Below are 21,737 nucleotides of genomic sequence, written 5' to 3'. Positions count from 1 at the left end.
TTCCTCTAAAGATTTCATTAGGTGCCACATTGTTTTCTTCAATCATCTTCCTTGTCCATAGTGGTCTTTTCTTGTTGTTAAGGAGTTCTATATTTTTAGTATTAGATGATAAGGGTTTGTGATCTTATGAACAATTCTCCCTTTGATTCTCAATTGTTTGGTTTTCATCTAATTTAGTAGTTGGACCCCCATTTGATTCTTCAACATTTTTGGAAAGATTACATGCAGTATGTGCTTTAAATTTGGCATCTCTACTAATTTCAATAGTTCTTTGTCTTGGAATGTAAACTCTATAACTAATAGATGATTTTCTATACCCAACAAATATGCATTTCTTCCCAAAAGGTTCTAGTCTGGACCTCTATTCTTTTGAACATGTATATATATAGGACAACCAAAAAATTTCAAGTGACTTACATTTGGTTTGTTTCCCGGTAAGGGTTCTTCAGGAGTTATATTCTCTAGGATTGAATGTAGACATCTATTTTGGATGTATGCTATGGTATTTAAAGCTTAAACCTAGAATAAGATGTGAAGACTTTGATCATAAATCATGACTTTAGCAGATTTAATGATAGATCAATTTTCCCTTTAAGTCACTCCATTCTATTGTGGATTATAAGGTACTGTATACTCCCTCTTAATCCAAATAGAAGTGGAGAATTCTTTAAAGTTTTCATAAATGTATTCACCCCCATTGTCAAATCCTAAGGTCTTGATTTTTTTCCTTGTTCGATTTTCTGTCAAGGTTTTAGATTATTTGAAATTAAAAAATACTTAATTTGATTCTCTAAGTTTTAGGAAGTAAATCCAAGCTTTCCTAAGGAAATCATCAACAAAAATCACATAATACAAAATTCTTTCTAAAAAAGCTATTGATATTGGACCACACTGATGCAGAGGTACACCTTGGAAAACTCAGGAGGATTCAGTCACTCAACTGAGTTGCTTCAAGGGGCATCTACAACCTTCAAGATCACACACTAAAATCAGATTCAATAAACAAAACTTTGAAAATAAAATCCCCCAAAATATCTTTTTGCTGCCTTCGGATAGACTTGCACTCAGACATGAATAAATTTCAAACCAAAAAATATTTACTCAATCCAACCGTTGATATTTGACGTAACTAAGTTTCAAACAACATATAAAAAATTGAGAGAAATCCAATGGTTCAAACCCAAGATATTGACCCCGCATCAGAGTACATTTTTTGCAATTGTTATTCCCTAAACTGATTGCCATGAGAAATATATGAAGCATAACAGTAGAACCATAATCTTGAAAAAAAAATGCAGGAGACCAAAGGAGACATAAAACTTCCCATTCCTCCCAAGTTCAAATCATTTTTTACATAAAAGATTGGCTTTTTTTTAATAACCAAAGTCTGATTGGCCTTGTTGTCCAGTAGTAATAAAAACGTTTTCTTTTTCTATCTAAGAATAGGAATTTGAAAGACGTTTTACCATCAATACCATGCAGCAATCATGGATATTCTTGTAACTGCTAAGAATAGGAATCATCAATACCATGCAACAATCATGGATATTCTTGTAATTGCTAAGAATAGGAATCTGAAAGATGTTTTACCATCAATACCATGCAGCAATCATGGATATTCTTGTAACTGCTAAGAATAGGAATCTGAAAGACGTTTTACCATCAATACCATGCAGAAATCATGGGTATTCTTGTAACTGCCTATTATCTGTCACCAGTATTCGATGGGATTCTCTTTAATTATTGACCACATGGCATTTCTATTACTAATTTTATCCTTTCTAAAACTGACACTAACATCATTAACCCTTTCCTCTAACTCTCTAACATATCCGACTAAAACTATTACATTTATTTAATAAAACACCTAATTCTATCCACTAAGACATAATTCTAAATTATTAAAATTGACCATTTAAAATATATGGAGAATCTTGGACCTTTGAAATGATTTAGTAATGAGATGCACCTGCATCACACACAAATATGTGCAGATAAGTTCTAATACAAGTTTAAATTTATGTTCACTATGAGGGAAAGATCCTTTTGAGTTCTTTACTAAGACACAACCTTTGTAGATTCCAATATGTTCAAATTTTAGATGAGGTAATCATGCCACAATTTTCTCTTGAAAGGGCAGGGCATGAAAATGGAGGTTTCCTAACCTTCTATGCCAAATTTAGGGCTTGATTTTGAACAATACAAAGTTTGCATAAACTTCCATCTCTAAATCCTATAGAGATTGTGTTTTTGATGTTGGAATTTTTAGGCTAGGCTAATACTTTGTCTTCTTGAAAGGTGACTCGATATCCTTGATCTACTAGATAAACAATGGAGACCCGATATCCTTGATCTCAGGTACAAACAAGACATCTTTTAATTGTAGTGTAACTTTGGTTCTTAATTTAATTGAACAGGTTCCAATTCCTTTCACTGGTTAGATGAAATTATCACCTATTGTGACCTCTTATGTTGAGTGTTCTTCAAAATTTCCAAACTAGTTCTTGAAACTTCATGATTTAGGGCTTGATTTTGAACAATACAAAGTTTGCATAAACTTCCATCTCTAAATCCTATAGAGATTGTGTTTTTGATGTTGGAATTTTTAGGCCAGGCTAATACTTTGTCTTCTTGAAAGGTGACTTGATATCCTTGATCTACTAGATAAACAATGGAGACCTGATATCCTTGATCTCAGGTACAAACAAGACATCTTTTAATTGTAGTGTAACTCTGGTTCTTAATTTAATTGAACAGGTTCCAATTCCTTTCGCTGGTTAGATGAAATTATCACCTATCGTGACCTTTTATGTTGAGTGTTCTTCAAAATTTCCAAACTAATCTCTTAATCTAGTTATGTCTAGATGCTCTGCTATCAATTATCCAATTGTGTTTGTTTGAATTTAATTCACTTGACAATGCTAAGAAGAATAGAGGATTTTCTACTTCATTGACTTCAACTATAGAGGCTTGAGATTTCTTCCTCTTTGGGAAGATCATGTGAGTATGTCCAAACTTGTCACATTTGTAGCATTGAATTTTGGATAGATATTTAGTTTTGTAGTTTTTCTTCCCTCTTTTTCACTTGAAAATTTCTTTTCTTTCCTTAATGTTTGTATTTGCATTAATAGCTTGAATTTCTCCCTCTTTATTTTAATTAATCCCTCTCATAATTACTCTTGAATCCTCTTGAGTGCAATCATTCTTTAGTTGATCAAAATTTTGTAGAGTGGGTTGAGCATTGATGCTTTCAATAAAAGATTCCTAAGAAGTTGGTAATCCTTTAAGGGCTACTAATGACATGATAGATCATCTATCTTATTCTCAATCATTAAAAGTTGATCTTCCAATTCTCAAATTCTCAAGAAATAAGATGTAATTGATTCTAATTTATTCATCTTGATGAGCAGAAGTTGTTTTCAAGTTCGCAATCTTCTCATGTTATTGATCTCATATGTAATTTGAATAGTCTTGAAAAAATTATATATAATTGTTAATTTTAATATAGTTGGAAGAATATGATCCTTAAGTGCATCGATAATAATTATCATGGCCTTGTTATTATGTCTTTTCCATATTGTTTTATCTAGATCATTATCTAGCATTGATTTCTTTTCTTCTACATAGGAATCTAATTCTAGTTCTCGAAGTATTTTGATAATCTAAATTCTCCATGATACAAAATTTGATGCTCCTTCAAATCTATCATCGAGTCTAACGTGATTCACCATGATTGAACTTTTCAAATTAACGTAAGTCTGAAATTAATTTGAATTTCACTATCTTTTATTTGATCTCTACCAGTTATTCTTTGATTCCATGTAAAGGAATATATGATTAGAGATGGAAAGTATTTTTTATTCTTCAATGTTCAGACTTGAATGCATTCTTTATCCTTTACTTATCTTAGTGGAAGACTGACTTAGATGGTACTTTAAATGTAATCTACAATCTTTGAGTAATATGATAATACTTAGCAACTATATAGATTCCAAGATATCGTGGTTCATAGTAATGTTTTCTAAAGGTACTTAGCATGCCATTAATTGTTGATTTCCCCCGCAAAGTTTACGGTGCATATATATTCATTTGAATGGTCATACCTATGTAAGGTCATGACTCCTACATGGCATAGGGTCATGACCCTATGTGGTCATAACTAATAATTAGTAAATATCATCGACCATCTTAACAACCAAACTGATATAACGTGTCAAGCATATTTCTTAAGTCACAAATCAAGTGTATCACTATTGTTCACTATTATGACCAATATAAGTCATTGAGATATGTACTATTGCTGATATCTCATCAACAATGATTCATTTAATATATGTCTCGATAGACATATGACCTGATCATCGGATAAGGATATAGGAATCAACACATATTTTCTTGTCTAAGGTAGATATGAGTAAACTATATTAATTTGTGTGTGTGTGTGTGTGTGTGTGGGTATGTGCAAGATCACGATCAACCAAACTATGGCCTTAAGTGGCAGTGAAAAACTAGCAAATCAGAGTTATGTTGACACATAATTTTAAAGTAGTTATGGGCTTTGTCTCAAAAAGTTGTAAGAAAAGAATCTATAGAAAATTGAATGTAATTTCTAAATTACTAGGCGTTATCTAGAGGAAAAATTATTTGATTTGTCAAAATTTTGGATTTTAATGTAGTACTACAAAAATCTCAGGTGAAAATAAAAAGTACGTGTATGTTTGACCACCTTAATCAAAATGAAATGATAATATTTTTAAATATAATTATAGATATAAAAAGTAGACTCATGCCCACATGTGATGTATATTTTTTGGTATGTTTATTTCAAATAAATAATTAAATATAAAATTTCTACTATAACTTTTCAGAATAAAAAAACTCTTGTGCTTGACCATCTTAACTAATTGAAAACTTTACAAAATTAATTAATTTTTTTTCTTATACTAGGTGAAGCATAGAATGTGACACAACTTTTGGATTTCAAAAATGTTATACCATTTGAAAGTTATAACTATTTTTCAATCAGTATGTCAATCAACAGTTTACATACATCTTCATTAAAAATTAACTAATAAATACTTATCGAACTCAAAATTTGACACCAATTATATTGACGAAATCTTGAGAGTGTTATCAAAATGCCCTTTTTTGTTTTATTGAATTTTGATGAAAAAAATATTGTTAGATGGCTACTCAAAGTCTGAATGTCACTGAAACATGTCTCAAACACGTTTTTTGAGTTGATCAAAGAGGTTTGGTAAATACCAAGCCTAATTAGGTACCTAAAATTTTGTGGCAAAAAAAAATCAAAAATTGATCACCCAAATTTTTGAGGGAAATCAATTTGGCAAGTGTGGGAAATCAACAACTATTGTATATTATTATATATTAGTATATTATTATTATCATTATGATTATAATTATTATTAAATATATAATATAGTGAAATATTATTATTATTATTAAATATAATATAGTAATATATTATTATTATTATTATTATTATTATTATATAATCTAGTAATATATTGTTATTATATTTAATATATAACCATATATTATTATTATTAATATATATACATAAATGACTAAAATATATCAAAATATATGTATCCATAGACAAATTACACAAATATATCAAAGTTCATGTATCCATAGACAAATTACGCAAATATATATCAAAATGCATAGATCCATTTACAAAATGTGGTTGATCATGCCATCAAAATGTATATAATATCAATGTTTTTGTATACAGTGTGGCATATGCCATCTCAAAATGTCTCATGACGCATCCTATGACAACTATACTATCCTATGCTGCTGGTGGATGATCAAAATGCAGCTTTTTCGCTGAATTAGGTGGATAAGATGCCTCCTATATAAACAAAAAAATAAAAATAAAACCCAAAGTTAGGCTACTAAATTTATATGATTCTATGTATCTAATATTGAATTACTCAAATGCATAATGATCATTTTTTTAATGAAAATTTATAGTATTAAACTTTCATGATAAATACCTCTCTTGTCAACCTCCAGTGGCAGTCAAGAGTCCTCTCATATGTCCTTGAGGCAATGTTTGAACCTCATTGATCGTGGCATGTATATATTCAAGTATGGTTGTCATATGGATCTACAACTTAAAACTATAACATTATCATTCATAGCATACTAAATTTATAACATATAATCAAGAATTCAAACTAAAACTTACTTTTGTCAACTCCTCTAGATATAATGGCTGCGTGAGCAAAAAATTCTGACATCTAGCCTCCACCACACTAAGTGTTTCCTATGAGATACAAGAGCCTAATTGTTAATATCATAGAAATAAGTTTTGAATTTGCTTATGGAAAAAAAAAAAACAAATAAATGATACTTATACATACGATGGGGCTCTCACTACAAATGGAAATGCTAGAGGGCCTACAATGTGGAATCTTCCTAGACTCATCACCACTAGCCACACCTTGTAGAATAAAGAATGTAATTAAATTTCATTAGCACAAATACTTTAGAAGAATGCATCGATATTTGATCACTTTAAAAGCACCTAATTACCTTTCCCTTGTCAATGGGCTCTGTTTCATCCCCCGCACTCTGACCCCCACTGACAAGTGATACCTGTAAGATAAAAGAAAGATTGGAAACCCTATATGCTCCAATATCAAATAGAAAAACAATGAGAACACAACATAATATACCGTAGATATCTCAAGGCCAAATGAAATAGGTAAGAGCATGACATTATCAACCTGTCTGAGCTCCTCCTTAATCATCAACTAAACATGAATGTAGATCACATACATGTATAAGTTAGTATGGGCTAAAATTAATCTATTATAAAGATTAACTTTAAATCACATGTCGTAACAAAAAAATGTACACATACCGAAACAAAAGGATTCCATGCCTCTACATGCCCCCCCTCTCTCACGTCAGGGTGTGTAGCCTCTGTATGTGCGTTTGGTGTATCATCCTCCTCAAATACAAACTGATACTTAGAAAGATCACCTATGGGACCTACACAATATTCTTGCATGTTACCAGACAATATTCTTGCATGTTATGCAAGTATGGGGCACACAAACATGTGATGAGCTTGCTGATGATGAACTTGTGCCAACATCATCAATACGGGGAGACAACACTAACCTAGCTTGGGATATCGATAGGCTACTCAATCTATGGATGTCTCTAATAGTCTGAGAACTAACCTCTACAATGATATTAGGATGTTGCACTAGAGGATGGGGGAAGCAATCAATAGGGGGTACAAAAGTGCCAGCTTTCTTCCGCTAGGCAAAGGGTCTATCTTGAGGAGCTCCTCCTCCTACACCCATGTTTGGCCTGATGCTCTAGTAGTTCACCTTGAGGTGCAACACAAATTCAGCATACAATTTTTTAATGAAATAGAATGACACCTCTAAATTGCTATGTGGAGGTTTGTCAAAAACCATTCACCGACAATCCCAAAAGTTCACATGCATGGCCTCATTTGTGCACCATTTAATTGATAATTTGGGCTTGGTGCATTCTACTGCTTTACCGGTTTCTGGGTCCGCAAAAAGATTAACTATATCATGTTTAGTTATATTTAAGGCCGCAACCTCATCATAGTCCAACCCCTCATCAAACATGGCATGCATTTGCTCACGCTAATGAAGAACAACATTTTGTTCATTTGTAAGTGTTTGAATATTATCCACTATGGTGTTTAACGTGGATAACATAGGAGCCAATACAAGTATATTGTTATATGTGGTTTGCAAAACCCTCAGTTCCGTGAGATTTTCATATATCAAATCTTCAATTTGAGGAGGGTTTTGAGGGGATAGGGGATTGTTTGGTGGAGGATTTTGAGGGGGTATTAGATTGTTTGGTGGAGGGTTATGAGGAACATTGTTTCATGGCTCAGTGTCATCATTTGGGCCAGCCATACCTATTAAATTGCAAAACATAATTTCTATTAAAAAAACTTAATTTTCAACAATTTCTATTTAAAATAACTAATTTATATTAAAATTCATTCAAAATCATAAAAAATACAACAAAACTGTTACCTATATCTCTAATGCCCAAAATGGAGCAGCACAAACTAAACTCAAAACTCAAATGCCAAAAATGCTCTTGGGTTTTTTTTTTTTTAATTCCATGTCCCAAGTTTCAGATATCCAATCTCATATCGGATACTCGATAAGATTTGGCCCAACCTTTTTGCATTGGTATCAGGATGGGTGGAAAAAAAATCAGAGTGGAAACTCCACTTTTTCACATCACCTCTTTTTGGCACACCATGATCCTACACACACATAAACTCACAGATATATATAGTACACTTCAATCCGAATGAAGCTATCTCCTTAAAATGGATTGTGGAAGATCATTGTTATGAAGGTTCTTCAAATTGAGAGATTCAGTTATGAACCTTACAAAAAAAGGAGATGAGGTATCAATTACTTTTGGTGACATACTTTGTTACCATAATCTTAAATCATGGAATGTGTTGAGCAATGAATTTAGTATATCTCAAACACAACGAAGGACATACTTTGTTCTTAGAGAGGCTTGTAGGCACATTACTTTCATATTTTGCAACTCTAATGAATCTGTATTTCTTGCGAGTCTTATTTGGATTAAAGGAACTAATTGCCAAAGCTTGAGCCTTAACTTATCTACAAGTCCTCTAAGCATCTCATGACCTCATCAAGTACATAAATGATTGCTGGAATCTTAATAGTTTTGAAAATAACTAGTAACATGCTATGATATATATTGACTACTAATATATCTTATGGTCTATCTAGAAAGCTAGAAATGGGAATAATACAAAGCAACATACTATAAACATTTTAATAATTTAGACAACTTTATGAGGGAACCCTAAATTTCATTTTAATTAGGAAGAAGACTTCATTGTTTAAAATAATTAGATTCAAAAGTCACTAGTTGTTGATCCATATTAATAAAGCATCTTAATGACTTGTTTATTTTTGTTATAAAATGATGTTCTTATAAAATAAAGTGTAAGAAATTATATTGAAATATTTCTAAAAGCTATTTTGCAACTCATTTGTCAAATGAACTAAACAATAATTGTCTATTATTGTCCAAATGTATAATCCTATTTTTTAATAATATCAAATATATGATGAAATATTTCATTTTAATTAGGAAGAAGACTTCATTGTTTAAAATAATTAGATTCAAAAGTCATTAGTTGTTGATCCACATTAATAAATCATCTTAATGACTTGTTTATTTTTGTTATAAAATGATGTTCTTATAAAATAAAGTGTAAGAGATTATATTGAAATATTTCTAAAAGCTATTTTGCAACTCATTTGTCAAATGATCTCAAAAATAATTGTCTATTATTGTCCAAATGTATAGTCCTATTTTTTAATAATATCAAATATATGATGAAATATTTTCTAGACTTTTATAATAAGAAATAATAATATCAACCTCTTTCTATTTAAATTTTTCATTAACATATTATCATAACACTCTATTCAATATATTTGCTTTAATTGTCACTTGACAATATGATTCTTCTTACCTTAAACTAATCACCATCCTTAACATCCCCTTTGCCTTTAATATAGAGTAGTCTTCGATAGTTTTCTTCTCTTAAAACATTTCAAATATGCATAAAAAGTCTTTTATTAATTAAAGAAAAAAAAAGCACTAAATAATCTAATTAACCGACAACTCAAATTTTTTTTTTGGGCTAATATTTACATTTATACATGGCAAGCCTATCCAATTGTGCTCTTAATATTTAATAAAAAAATTTCTTTATATACTAGAATGAATAAAATCATACATAGGATTCCAAATAATTAATTTTAAACATAAAAAATGTGCTTAAAATTTTAAATATAAGCCATCTATATATCTTAAATATGAAAATTAACTAAACATGCTATTTTCCATAACCGAACTTTAAACTTCAATTGTCAACTTGATCAGATTTAAGTTTCAATTGTCAACTTAATTAGGTTTAAGTCTGAATTCTAAATATTTAACAATCAAACTTGATATTCCATGTTCTAACCATTTTAATATCAATATTTGACATCTGATCTTTGAGACTAAACTTTTGGAAACCTATTGTTAATTGCAAAACCAATAATATAACTGTTTACATGTTAATGTATTCACAATTTCATTTATTTTTTAACATAAAATACAAAAAGCATAGCATGTAAAATCAAAATTTACAGTCCATTCATGGCAGGTGGAAGGTTATGGATATTATGTTGGCTGGGAACAACTATTTTTTGGTGAATTTCTCTTGCATGTCAGATCAGAACCGGGTCTTTGAGGGAGGCCCATATTTTTATGATAGTGTAGGTCTTTTTGTCAAACCCTGGCATCCGGGGTTCAATTCTACTGAGGATCTTCCTTTGAAAGTTCCTGTTTGGGTTTGCCTACCGCGACTTCCTTTGGAGTTCTGGCATGAGGATATCTTGCGACATATTACCGTTGTGCTTGGAAAGCCGACTGCTATAGCCCATCAATCTCTGGACAAAAAGGTTATTTCCTATGCCTATATTTGTGTTGAAATTGATTTAAATAATTCTTTGCCAGATTCTCTAGAAATTTGTCTTGGCTCTTCTTCTTGGATCCAATAGCTAGACTATGAATCTATTCCCTTCCATTGCCGCATTTGTCATGTGTATGGTCATTTACAATGTCAATGCCCTCAAGCCTCCAAAGGCAATGGTACCCCTGTTGGGTTTTTTGGCCCAAGGATGGCTAATGATGGTAAGGGGAATGATCAAAATGTTAGTTTTAGAAAGGGAAATGTTCAGACTAATAGTGCACGTAAAAGGAAAGCTCAAATGAACACTTCAAGTTAGGGACCAGGGCCATCTAGTACTACTGGTCCTGATAAGGATGGTTTTATCCCGGCTCGAAACCATGCTAAGGGGCGGGTTAGAAGCGATCTCATCTAGATCGACAAGACGACTCAGGGTTTAATCGTTTTGAGGTTCTCAACAACATCGTTATAGAAGAAGGTATTCCTGCAAAGGCTCAGTGTACAACTACTGGTTTAGAGGGGAGGAGTTCTACTCTTAGTGGCAACTAGGATGTTGTAGCTCAGCAGATGCTGGAGGCTTCTATTGGCCCTGAGTCTGGTGCCCTTGTGGTTTCTCCTGCTCCATAGGAAAAGGATGTTCTTCTGGCAGATTTGGTTAAAGATGTGTTTGCCTCTGGTAAAGGAAAGGGATCTTCTCTTGCTTTGGGCTTGATGCAAAGACCATTTAAGAAAGTCTCTTTTGCTACTTCCTCAAGAGTTGGGCAAAAGAAGGATCAAGAAAAAAAAAAACTTACAGGAGATTTACTAGTAGAGTCTGGGGTTGTCAAGACCTTGGACAATCATTTTCCCTACTCTACTCAATGATTATTCTCTCATAGAATATGAGGGGGTTGAATAGCATCCCCAGATAAAAAGCTATTCACAAGCTAGTGGTTGAGCATTCTCCGGATATCCTTTGTATCCAAGAGACCAAGCTTTTAGTGGACTCCATGTTTAGATGTGCTCCTAACATTTGGTTTCTAGGACAATGTCAGTGCGTTGGTGCTTTGGGGAGCTCTAGTGGTCTTGCCATCTACTGGGATCCAAGGAAAGTTATGCCACTTTACTGGGTCTCTTGCCTTTCGGCTCTCTCAACGGTTGCTTCCTCTCTAGAAACTGGAGAGATGATTCTTGTTACTAATGTGTATGCTCCTATTGATCTCCCTGGCAAGTCTAAGCTCTGGGATCATACTAGGCATGTCAAAAGTTGTCATCCTTTCTTGCCTTGGATTGTGGCCGAAGACTTCAACTCTATTCTCAGTTTAGAGGAGAAGAGGGGTGGGCTGGCTCGCTTGGGTCCTTCTTCTGAGCTTCTTCGACAAAATATTGATCTTTTACATCTCTCTGATGTCAAACCTCTCAATGGGCTCTTTACTTGGAACAATCAAAGGGTTGGAAATGATGCTATCTCAGAATGCTTGGACAGGTTCCTTGTTTCTTGCTTTTGGAATTTTGGCTCTCTTTCACTCTCTTCTGAAATTTTTGATTGGAGAGGTTTTGACCACTGGCCTATTAAGCTCACAACTAGTTATGTTGCTATCCCCAAGAAGCCTCCCTTTAAGTTCTAGCTGATGTGGCTTCGAGACTCTTCTCTTCATGACTCAATGGCTCACTAGTGGAGACAGGGAGGCCTTGCCTATGGCACTGCTATGTTCTCCTTCTCTAAAAAACTTCAATATGTTAAAAGGAAGTTGAAGCATTGGAACAAGAATTGTTTTGATAATCTCCATATTATGAAGAAGAGGGCTCAGGATCGTCTTGATGTTATTACCAAGCAGATTCGGGATCTGGGTTTTTCAGAAGCTCTTGGCATTGCAGAATCTCGAGCTTCTGTTAATTTAGCTGAGTGGGATCTTAGAGAAGAAATTTATTGGAAACAAAAGCCTCAAGTTGATTGGCTTCAAGAAGGGGACAAAAACACTGCATTTTTTCATAAATTAGTGCACGCTCGATGTAATAGGAGTTACATTTCTTCTCTTGTTACTTCTAATGGGACGCGTCTGACTTCTTCTCAAGCTATTTCCAGGGAAGCTATTCAATTTTACTCTACTCTCTTTTCAGATGATTTACCTTCAGCAAAGATTGAGGAGAATACTATCTTGTCCTGTATTCCCTTTGTTGTGACTAGGGAGATGAATGATTCTCTTATGAGGCCAATTAGTATGTCTGACTTGGAGGGGGTGGTCTTCAGCTTGCAGAAGGGCAAAGCTTTGGGGCCTAATGGCTTCCCTATTGAATTCTTTCAGGAATTTTGGGATATTATCAATCATGATCTTTTGGATGTGGTTCAGGAGCCCTATTCCAACAAAGAAATGCTTCGGGCCTTGAATGTTACTTTCTTAGTCCTTATTCCGAAGAAGGAAGAGGCTAATTAGCTAGACTTTTTTAGGCCCATTGCTCTTTGTAATGTGGTTTATAAAATCATCACTAAGCTCCTAGCAGAGAGGATTAAAGTTTGCCTTCCCATGGTAATCTTTGAGGAACAAGGGGATTTTGTGGTAGGAAATTTTTTTTTGGGTGGGGTGGTTATTGCTTTTGAAGCTATTCACTCTATGTGTACTTCCAAGGAACATGCTATGTTTATTAAGCTTGATATGGCTAAGGCTTATGACAAAGTCAATTGGGATTTCTTGCGGAAAGTTCTTCTAGCTTTTGGCTTCAGTCAAGAATGGGTTAGATGGGTTCTTAGTTGTGTTACTACTCCTTCCTTCTCGGTCCTTCTTAATGGTGAACCGATAGAGCTTTTTGGGGCTTCTAGAGGTCTTCGTCAGGGAGATCCCATCTCTCCTTATTTGTTTATCATTATGGCTGAGGCACTTGGTAGACTTATCAAGTTTCATGTTTCCCAAAATTTGATTCAAGGATGGCAATGGGGAAATGGTTTGGCCACTCTTTCTTACCTCCAGTTTGTTGATGATACTGCCCTTGCTGGGATAGCTCGAATTTAGGAAGCTAAAGCCTTTCCCCTCACCTTGGATACTTATTTGGCTGTCTGTGGGCAGAAAATTAATGACCACAAGTCCTCTACTTTTTTCTTCAACACTCTTGAGCCGATCTAGTAGAGGATTGCTTATATCCTGAGATTTCATATTGCGTCTCTCCTCTGACTTACTTGGGGGTCCCTATTGTGGTGGGTAGACATCCTAGGCTTTTCTGGCAAAGCTTGCTTGACAAACTTTGACAAAGGGTCAATCATTGGACTCACAGGTGGCTCTCTACTACTGGTAGGCTGACACTCCTTCAATTTGTTATTCAGGCTCTTCCCATCTACAAAAGCATGGTTTAGGCTGCCTCAGTCTATTTTTTTTAAGGAATTTGATGCCCTCTCCCGCCAATTTCTTTGGAGTGGAAATTTGCAACATACCAAATGGAGCCTCATCAATTGGGATACTGTTTGTAGGCCAAAAAAGGAAGGAGGCCTTGGCCTTCGGTCTTCTATCTTAGGCAATCAAGCTCTTGTTACCAAGCTCTATTGGCGTTGGTGTACTAGTCAGTCTCAACTATGGGCCCGTATCCTGTCACAAAAGTATTTACTTGGTGTTGAACCTTTAGATATTTCCAGGTTTTCTCTTGAGGGAATAGGCTCTATGGTGTGGAATACCCTCAAGATTGGTGCTCACCTAGTGAAGAGAAGTTTATTTTGGATCTACAACAGAGGCACTGAGGCTTTATTTTGGAGTGATTCTTGGAATGGGCATCCTCCTCTCTTATCCTCTCATCCTCACTTGCAGGCTCTTTGTGATTCTTTCCTTTCTGCTAGATGGAATAAGGTGGCTTATTATAAGGAGGCTTTTAACCTGGGCCTTGCTGTGGGTTATAGATGGAAGAATTTTTCTGATTGGCCACTGGGTGGCTCACTGACAGATGGGTTGGAACTATCTCAGATATTGGCTTCTAGGGAGTGCAGCTCGTTGCAGGAACCTAATGTTTTGGCTTGGGGAGGTGCTTTTTTTGGCAAGTATCCTATTTCTTCTGGGTACCTTGCGTTGACGAAGCAACTTTTTGGTGAGGTGGAGGTCTCTTGGTGGAAGAAAGTTTGGAATAGTTTTTCATGGCCTAAGTGTAACTTTTTCCTCTGGATTCTAGTTTACAATCGTTGTCTTACTTGGGATAATGTCTGTAAGCGAGGCTTCCAGGGGCCTTCCATCTGTGTTCTCTGCGGCAATAGTGAAGAGACTATATCTCACCTTTTTTTCCAGTGCCCCTTTGCCAAACAGATTTGGCACTTCTGGTGGAGTGTGTAGGGATGCACGTGCTGGCATGTTTCCTCTTTGTTTGAATTCTGGGATTGTTTGGGCCATTCCCCTTCCAAGACTTATTTTCTTCAGGTTGCTTGGACTATCGGCCCTCCCTTATTTTATGGCATGTTTGGTTTGAGAGGAATAGTAGGATCTTTCATGATTTGCAGTTTGAGATCAGGCACCTGTGGGGGAAAATTATTAATTCTCTTCAGGAAACACTCCTAGCTAAATGTGACATCGGTGGGGGTTTGAATCCTACTGATGTTGGTATTTACTCTCGCCTCTCCTTTCCTCTTCAAGGTTGCACTCCCTTAGTCCCCCACACCCGCTCTCGGAATAGAGCTAAGCAACACTCTCAGCGTGTTAATCGTCAGGGACATTGGTCTCCTCCTGAGGCGAGCACTCTTAAAATCAACACTGATGGTTCTTCTCGGAGAAATCCTAGTCTGGTTGATATTTGGAGAGTTGGGCGTGATAGTTCTGGTGATATTCAGTTTTTGTTTTCTATATACAAGGGTTACCATACTAATAACCTCATGGAAGCCCTGACTATCTTGGTTGCAGTGTAACAATGTTGTCAACATAGCTGGAAAAGAATCATTTGTGAGACTGACTCGCAGGTGGTCGTGAACTTATTGCATAATAGGAACCTTGTGCATGTGGATTAGCATTTGGCTCTGGTTATTCAGCAGATCATTCAGTTATGCAATTCTCTGGATTCTGTGTCTTTTATGCATATCCCTCGTGAGTGGGATGGTGTAGTTGATTGTCTGGTTAAATGGGCCTCTGAGTAGGGGCCGGCTTGGAATATTCTTGATCATAGGATGCTTCCCCTTGATTTATCTTAGATGCTGGTTCAACTTGTGGACCAGGATAAAGCTGTGTAGTTCTCTTTGTTTCTTGTGTTGTTCAACTCTCTTTGATATTCAATAAAAAGTTTACCCCTCTTTTAGTAAAATAACACAATTGATAACAAGATTCACACTTTCTTGACTATAGACACCTAAGCAAACATGATGAACAGCGACCTTGAAAATAACACTCAAAATCCATCACAAGAGCCAAATATGGCAAGATTCCTCAAGACTGGAAACACCCATTTATTTTGCTCTTTGATTCATGCTATTAGTGGAGGACACGAGTAAGAAGCCACTTATTCGATTTCCCAATTCATAGACCTTTATTGCACAGCAAAACAGTTACTAATGTTGTTTTTAAATTTTCAGGACGTTTGATTTCACTATGGACAAATAATTTCAATGGCTTTTACATGATTCAAAGTGAGAGCAAGTAGATTTTCACAATCTATGACATCATCTAACTATTTCTTAATTCGATTGTATGAATATTTTTCCATTCACATTTCAGATCAGTTTCTATAATCCATCATCAGGATGATACTGATCTCATCCTTATGCTTTCTATAAGTATCATCCTGATGATGGATCACTACATTGTGATCATCACTATATGTTGATACAAAAATGTTCATACAATTGAATCCAGAAACAGCTCAGATGTTTATTCAGAACATTTTTACTGGCATTCTTAATAAAATATTCAAAGACACGAGATGGAATTATTTTACATTTTATATAGATTTTGAACCAGTTTACATGCAATGTTCCATTGCAAGCTTTGTACAACCTTTGGGTATGTAAGGATTAGTATCTAACACAGCTTGAGCATGGAAAGATTGGTATATAAAACACTATTCATGGCACTTGTCTGGCAAGAAAGTTATCATACTTTAGAGAAGCTGTCCTGCTGCAGAGGGCTGAGGCCTAGGAAGTCATTTATCTCATTAACAAGCCATTTCTTTTCAATCGGTTCCAAGCTTGCACCAAAAGTGTGGGAATTAACTCCCTCCTTCACACAAGCAACAGTAATTGGTTGACCATTCTGTTCCTGGAAAAAAAATCATTTAATTAACATCCAAATAGACCCAAAGAATTTCATTGTCAATCATAACTTAAGATATATCTTACAAAAACATACCATCTAGCTTGACTCAACGGAACCAATCTATGCCCCTGTTGCTTAACTGACTATACATACATTTGCATTTCAGTTTTGAATTGATTCCTAAACACTTGATAAATATAAAAGAAAATTTCAAGCAACGTACTCCTTCAACTATTAACCCCACTGATATAATGTCCTTTGTTTGCCCATCGACTCTGTAACTCCACAAGCTACCGAGCTTCCATGTTACAGAAAATTCCTTTGGTCCAAAGTTCAAGTCAGAACCAATAACCAAACTAGAGACAGTTCTTTTCGCAAGCCTGCATCAATCCATAATAAAAGTCAGGGATGTCCATAAAATCCAACAGAAACTGTGGATAGAAATGTAAAAGGAAGTTGCAAAGGTTATTCTTGCTATGTGGATAGAAATGTAAAAGGAAGTTGCAAAGGTTATTCTTGCTATGTCGAGGTGGATGAAGGAATGTTGTGGACCAAATGATGAAAATATAATAAGCAGAAGATAGGGATTGGTATGGTATACGAGTGTTTTTTAGATGTAAAAGAGAAAAACAAGGATCAATTATATTGATATCTGATAATTGTTATTATGATGGACAACTAAATATCAAAACTAGAAGGGAATGCCATTGTTTAATAAAACGGCATGGGATACTCAGAGATGACTATTTTCACTATTTAATAAAACTTATGTGTGTGTACGCATCTGAGCACTTTATGTTGTTTTTCATATCTCTTCTTACTAGTGCTTTGTTGGCTTTGATAAGAAAACAGCTTGGTTGTAGAAAAACATGTAGATTTTCATGTTAAAATATTTATTTTATTCTGTTGGCTTTTAGCAATTAAAAATAACCAATATTTATATGATATATATAAAAACCTCCAATAGGAAGTTTATCATTGATGCATTTCCACTGCAGGAGAAGGGGTCAGAGTATGAGTTCACACAATTATCATGATAAGCCCTTGTAAATATTGAATACGTAATTATGATAATTTCATAATATCAGATGTCTTGAGAGTTAAAAAGTAAGATGGACTTGACGTCAAGCTTTTATTATTATTATTACATAATGCAGATTTATTTACTCTAAAGATGATGGTACTAATATGTGCAATGTGCCCATAAATCATTATAGACTGTACACCAAACTAAGAGTCAATCTTCAATTTTTAAATAAAGTACATATGATTTAATCAGTTCCTTGTTACAACTGAATGACAATTGCATATATGGTATTTGACAACCACCAACAAATAGTATGAATGAGCATGATCGGGTCTCCGTTTAGTAACTAAATAGAAAGTATTGGTTGTTACTATCAGAAAAACAGCTAATCTGAATCTGATTTCTGAAGAGGGGTCTAAAAGGTATAAATCTAGGTTGCATGGGTATGCTTACCCACACCTCTAGGACACGTATCCATGTATCTGTTGGAATGATGAGTACAGTGAGAAGACACACCATATGGTGAATGAGCCTCACCGTATGGGAAAACCACCGTACGGTAGAGGTGAGTCACCGTACGGTGACAATATTATTTGTGCAGAGTGTACGGCATTTAATGCATACGGTGACAATATTATTTTGTGTTGTGTGGTGCCAGACAGTACAGTGGTGCCATGGTGCCGGACAGTACAATGGTGTTGGACAATATAGTGGTGCCGGACAGTACGGTGGAGTCATCTTGTGTACAGCGAAGTAGTCCGTGTTCACCGAAGGCATCCATGTGTGATAGATGGTTGACACACCGTTTTTCTTGTAACCGTTTGTGGTATTCTATAACGAATTTGCAGGGTGTTTTAATGGCTGCAAGAATTTGTTTGAATATATGTTGATGAAATCAGGTTGATTGTAAAGGCAGTCTGAGCCTGTGAAAATCTAGAGTGTTGTATGTAAATTTCGTTTACTGTAATACAAAAGTTTGCTTGGGGTTTTCGGTGGTGGGTTTTTCCCGGAAGAGTTTCCCATGTTAAATCAGTGTTTTTCCCAGAAGAGTTTCCCATCTTATACGTTTTTTGATAATTTATTAACCTGCACATCTCTGTAATTTTGTTTATGCTTATTTCCCTATCATTTGGCATTCGGAAAGCATTTCTGCACCGTTGCTTTCCTAACAGTATCGAAATACGGGGTAATGTACCCAAGTACCGGGTATTCAATGAAGAGCATCATTTCTAAGGACCTTGATTAAGATTTCTGATTTTTGTTTTTGTTTTGTGTTTATGTATCAGCTTGTTGTTTATCAAGCTTAATTCAATACGTAATCAGTTTGAAACTTTGATACAATACTGATTGACAGTAAACTATATCACTGTTCAAGTCAGAAGTTTATCATTTGCAATATGTACTATTAAATGATTTATGATCTTCTTGTTCATGTTTAAAATCTGCCTTCTCTGCTAAGCATCTAAACATTTATCATATATTATTATTACCGTTTACAAACATATTGCAAATCTGAAACTGAAAACAATACATTATGATTATATCTGCAGAATCTATCATTGTTCTTGTTTTGAAAAACCATTGTCATGACTCATATGTTCAGATTTTCTATAAATATTAAATTATATTTTAAAAAAAGTTTGACATTCCTATGTACCCTCGTCCCCTATTTTGAAATATACTCATATCCAGACCAGTACCAATACCCTAACTACCCCTTTCCCGTGCAACCTTGGTATAAATAGACCGTGTTAACCAGATAAGAGTCAATCTTCAATTTATAAATAAAGTAGATATGATATAATCAGTTCCTTGTTACAACTGAATGACAATTGCATATATGGTACTCATGACTCATATGTTCAGATTTTCTAATATTAAATTATATTTTAAAAAGTTTGACATACCTAAGTACCCTCGTCCCCTATTTTGAAAAATACTTGTACCCCAGTACCCTAAGTACCCAAGTACCCCCGTCCCATGCAACCTTGGTATAAATAGACTGTGTCAACCAAATAAGAGTCAATCTTCAATTTTAAAATAAAGTAGATATGATTTAACCAGTTCCTTTCTAAAACTGAATGGCCATTGCAGATATGGTATTTGACAACCACCAACAAATAATATGAATGAGCATGATCGGGTCTCCATTTAGTAAGTAATTAGAAAGTATTGGTCGTTACTATCAGAAAAACAGCTAATCTGGAATTTCTGAAGAGGGGTCTAGAAGGTTTAACTGACATGTCAGACATGAAAGAGGATAAAATGCAGTTGATTATATTAGCAACAGTTATAGTTGCTACAAATTATAGAGGGTATAACTGAAATGTCAGACATCAAATTTGTTGTTTACTATAATTTGAATGTAGAGGCAAAGTGGTTTGATTTTGTGTCCAAACAGATGGTATACTAAATGAATGAAGATTTTACCTTATACCAACGAACCAAAATGGCAAAGAAAATAATGTGAAGAACAGTGGTGCTCCCATTCGAATGGCTGAACCAGTCCAAAATGCTATAAATGCATTCCATGCCTGTCGTCCATGGAAAACAAAGATATGAATTATTTAAACATCACATTTTCAGCATTTTGGAAAATCCCAAAGGTTCTTCAAACAATAGAAAGTTTCCTCGAGATTGAAATAACGAACACAGTTGAAACATTTAAATATGGTACAAAAGGTGGAAAAGGGACACGTAGGGAAACACCATCGTGGTTTATATATATATATATATGGTATGCATTCTACAGATAAATAACAATCTGGGATTCAAAACACTAAAACTCATTCTGGAAAGTGAAAAAGTTAAATATAATTTGTAGAAACTAGCATATAAGATGTGTTGTTGGATGGTGACCTGGTAATTTAACCATTTACATCTAGGTTACCTATTGATGATTAATTAAGGCCTACGAGGGCCCTATTGTGAGAATTCATAACCATAAGGGATGAGTAAGGTAGAGAGATGGAGAATGGTGCAAAGGATCTGCTAGGTATGCCAACCCTCTGAAACATTGGAGCCAAGGCGGAAAAAGTTTCCGCTCTTGGGCCTAGGACAATGACAATGAAGGGCACCTCCAAATGTCTCATGTCCTGATCCTCCCTATGGTTAGGATCATGGAAGTTTAATGCTATTAGTAGGATGCCTAAAATCCAAGTATCCATTGATTATTGTTGTCCCACCTGTAGGCTAGAATTGTATCCATGTTTGAATTACCAGTTTGTAAAGCTCAAGGCAGAATAAATATATATATATATATATCGATCGACACACACACACACTTGTCCCTTATTTGGTGATTGCAAGCCCTAAATCAGGATTTACCTTGTTAAAGGGCATTTTTATTGGTATGGTTATATGATCTCTAACCATCTTACAATTCTTACTTTACTGAAATTTGCATTTCTAGAGTAAAATCTAGTACAATCCCAAGAAAAAGGGATATTACAAAATATGTATATAATGCAGACGATGTTATTGACCAAAAAAATATTTTTATTGAACCTTCTTGTGAATTTAAAGTTGAACCAAAAATATAATTGAAAAAGGACATTGTACAGAGTTGTTAATGAAGTATAAGTTAAATGGAGTCATTATTGTAGTTATATGTGCTACTTTGGAAAAAGTTGATTTTATTGAAGATCAATATACACATTTATTTAACTAAATATTGTTATTTCTGTATTTATGATGCAAAAACTCCTTGAGCTAGTAAGTGCAACAACTAATTAACAGGGGGAGAATTTTTATTTTTCTTGGCATAAATGGACAAGCCACTATATAATTATATTATAAATGAAACTGGATTCAAATGCTCCTTAGGAAAAGAATCCGGAAAGAAAACCCCAAGTCATAGCAAGTATAAATTATTACAATGAATTTAGCACTTTGAGCGAACAAAATGGGAAGAGAGATCTCGAAATGCTCAAATGTGGTAATGTCTAGACTGAAACCTATTGTCTAATAGTAT

At 34.5% G+C, this 21,737-nt stretch overlaps 1 protein-coding gene and 1 long non-coding RNA gene across 5 annotated transcripts in view; both read right to left on the bottom strand.

The window, feature by feature from the left end:
• Positions 1 to 5,802: 5,802 nt before the first annotated feature.
• LOC149575747 (uncharacterized) lies at positions 5,803 to 6,571 on the bottom strand. Its single transcript, XR_016359708.1, has 4 exons — positions 6,393 to 6,571; positions 6,218 to 6,295; positions 6,024 to 6,136; positions 5,803 to 5,878 (listed from the first exon to the last, which is right to left on the bottom strand). It is a non-coding gene; the product is annotated as an uncharacterized LOC149575747 (long non-coding RNA).
• A 9,835-nt stretch (positions 6,572 to 16,406) lies between these two features.
• The window catches only part of LOC149575745 (uncharacterized), a 241,306-nt gene continuing 235,975 nt past the window's right edge, over positions 16,407 to 21,737 (bottom strand). For 3 of the 4 annotated variants that reach the window (XM_089815534.1, XM_089815536.1, XM_089815535.1), the window contains 3 exons: positions 20,195 to 20,298; positions 16,961 to 17,117; positions 16,407 to 16,740 (listed from right to left, as the gene is read on the bottom strand). In XM_089815534.1, coding sequence (XP_089671660.1) covers positions 16,576 to 16,740; positions 16,961 to 17,117; positions 20,195 to 20,298 — 426 coding nt within the window. In that variant the 3' untranslated portion in view covers positions 16,407 to 16,575. The remainder of the gene's footprint in view (positions 16,741 to 16,960; positions 17,118 to 20,194; positions 20,299 to 21,737) is intronic. The other variant, XR_016360224.1, reaches the window with a different exon arrangement.

Source organism: Cupressus sempervirens, chromosome 2 (genome assembly GCF_028749045.1).
Source record: "Cupressus sempervirens isolate cs-2001-9-10 chromosome 2, ASM2874904v1, whole genome shotgun sequence".
Classification (NCBI taxonomy): Eukaryota; Viridiplantae; Streptophyta; class Pinopsida; order Cupressales; family Cupressaceae; genus Cupressus; species Cupressus sempervirens.
This window is presented reverse-complemented; position numbering and strand designations above follow the sequence as displayed.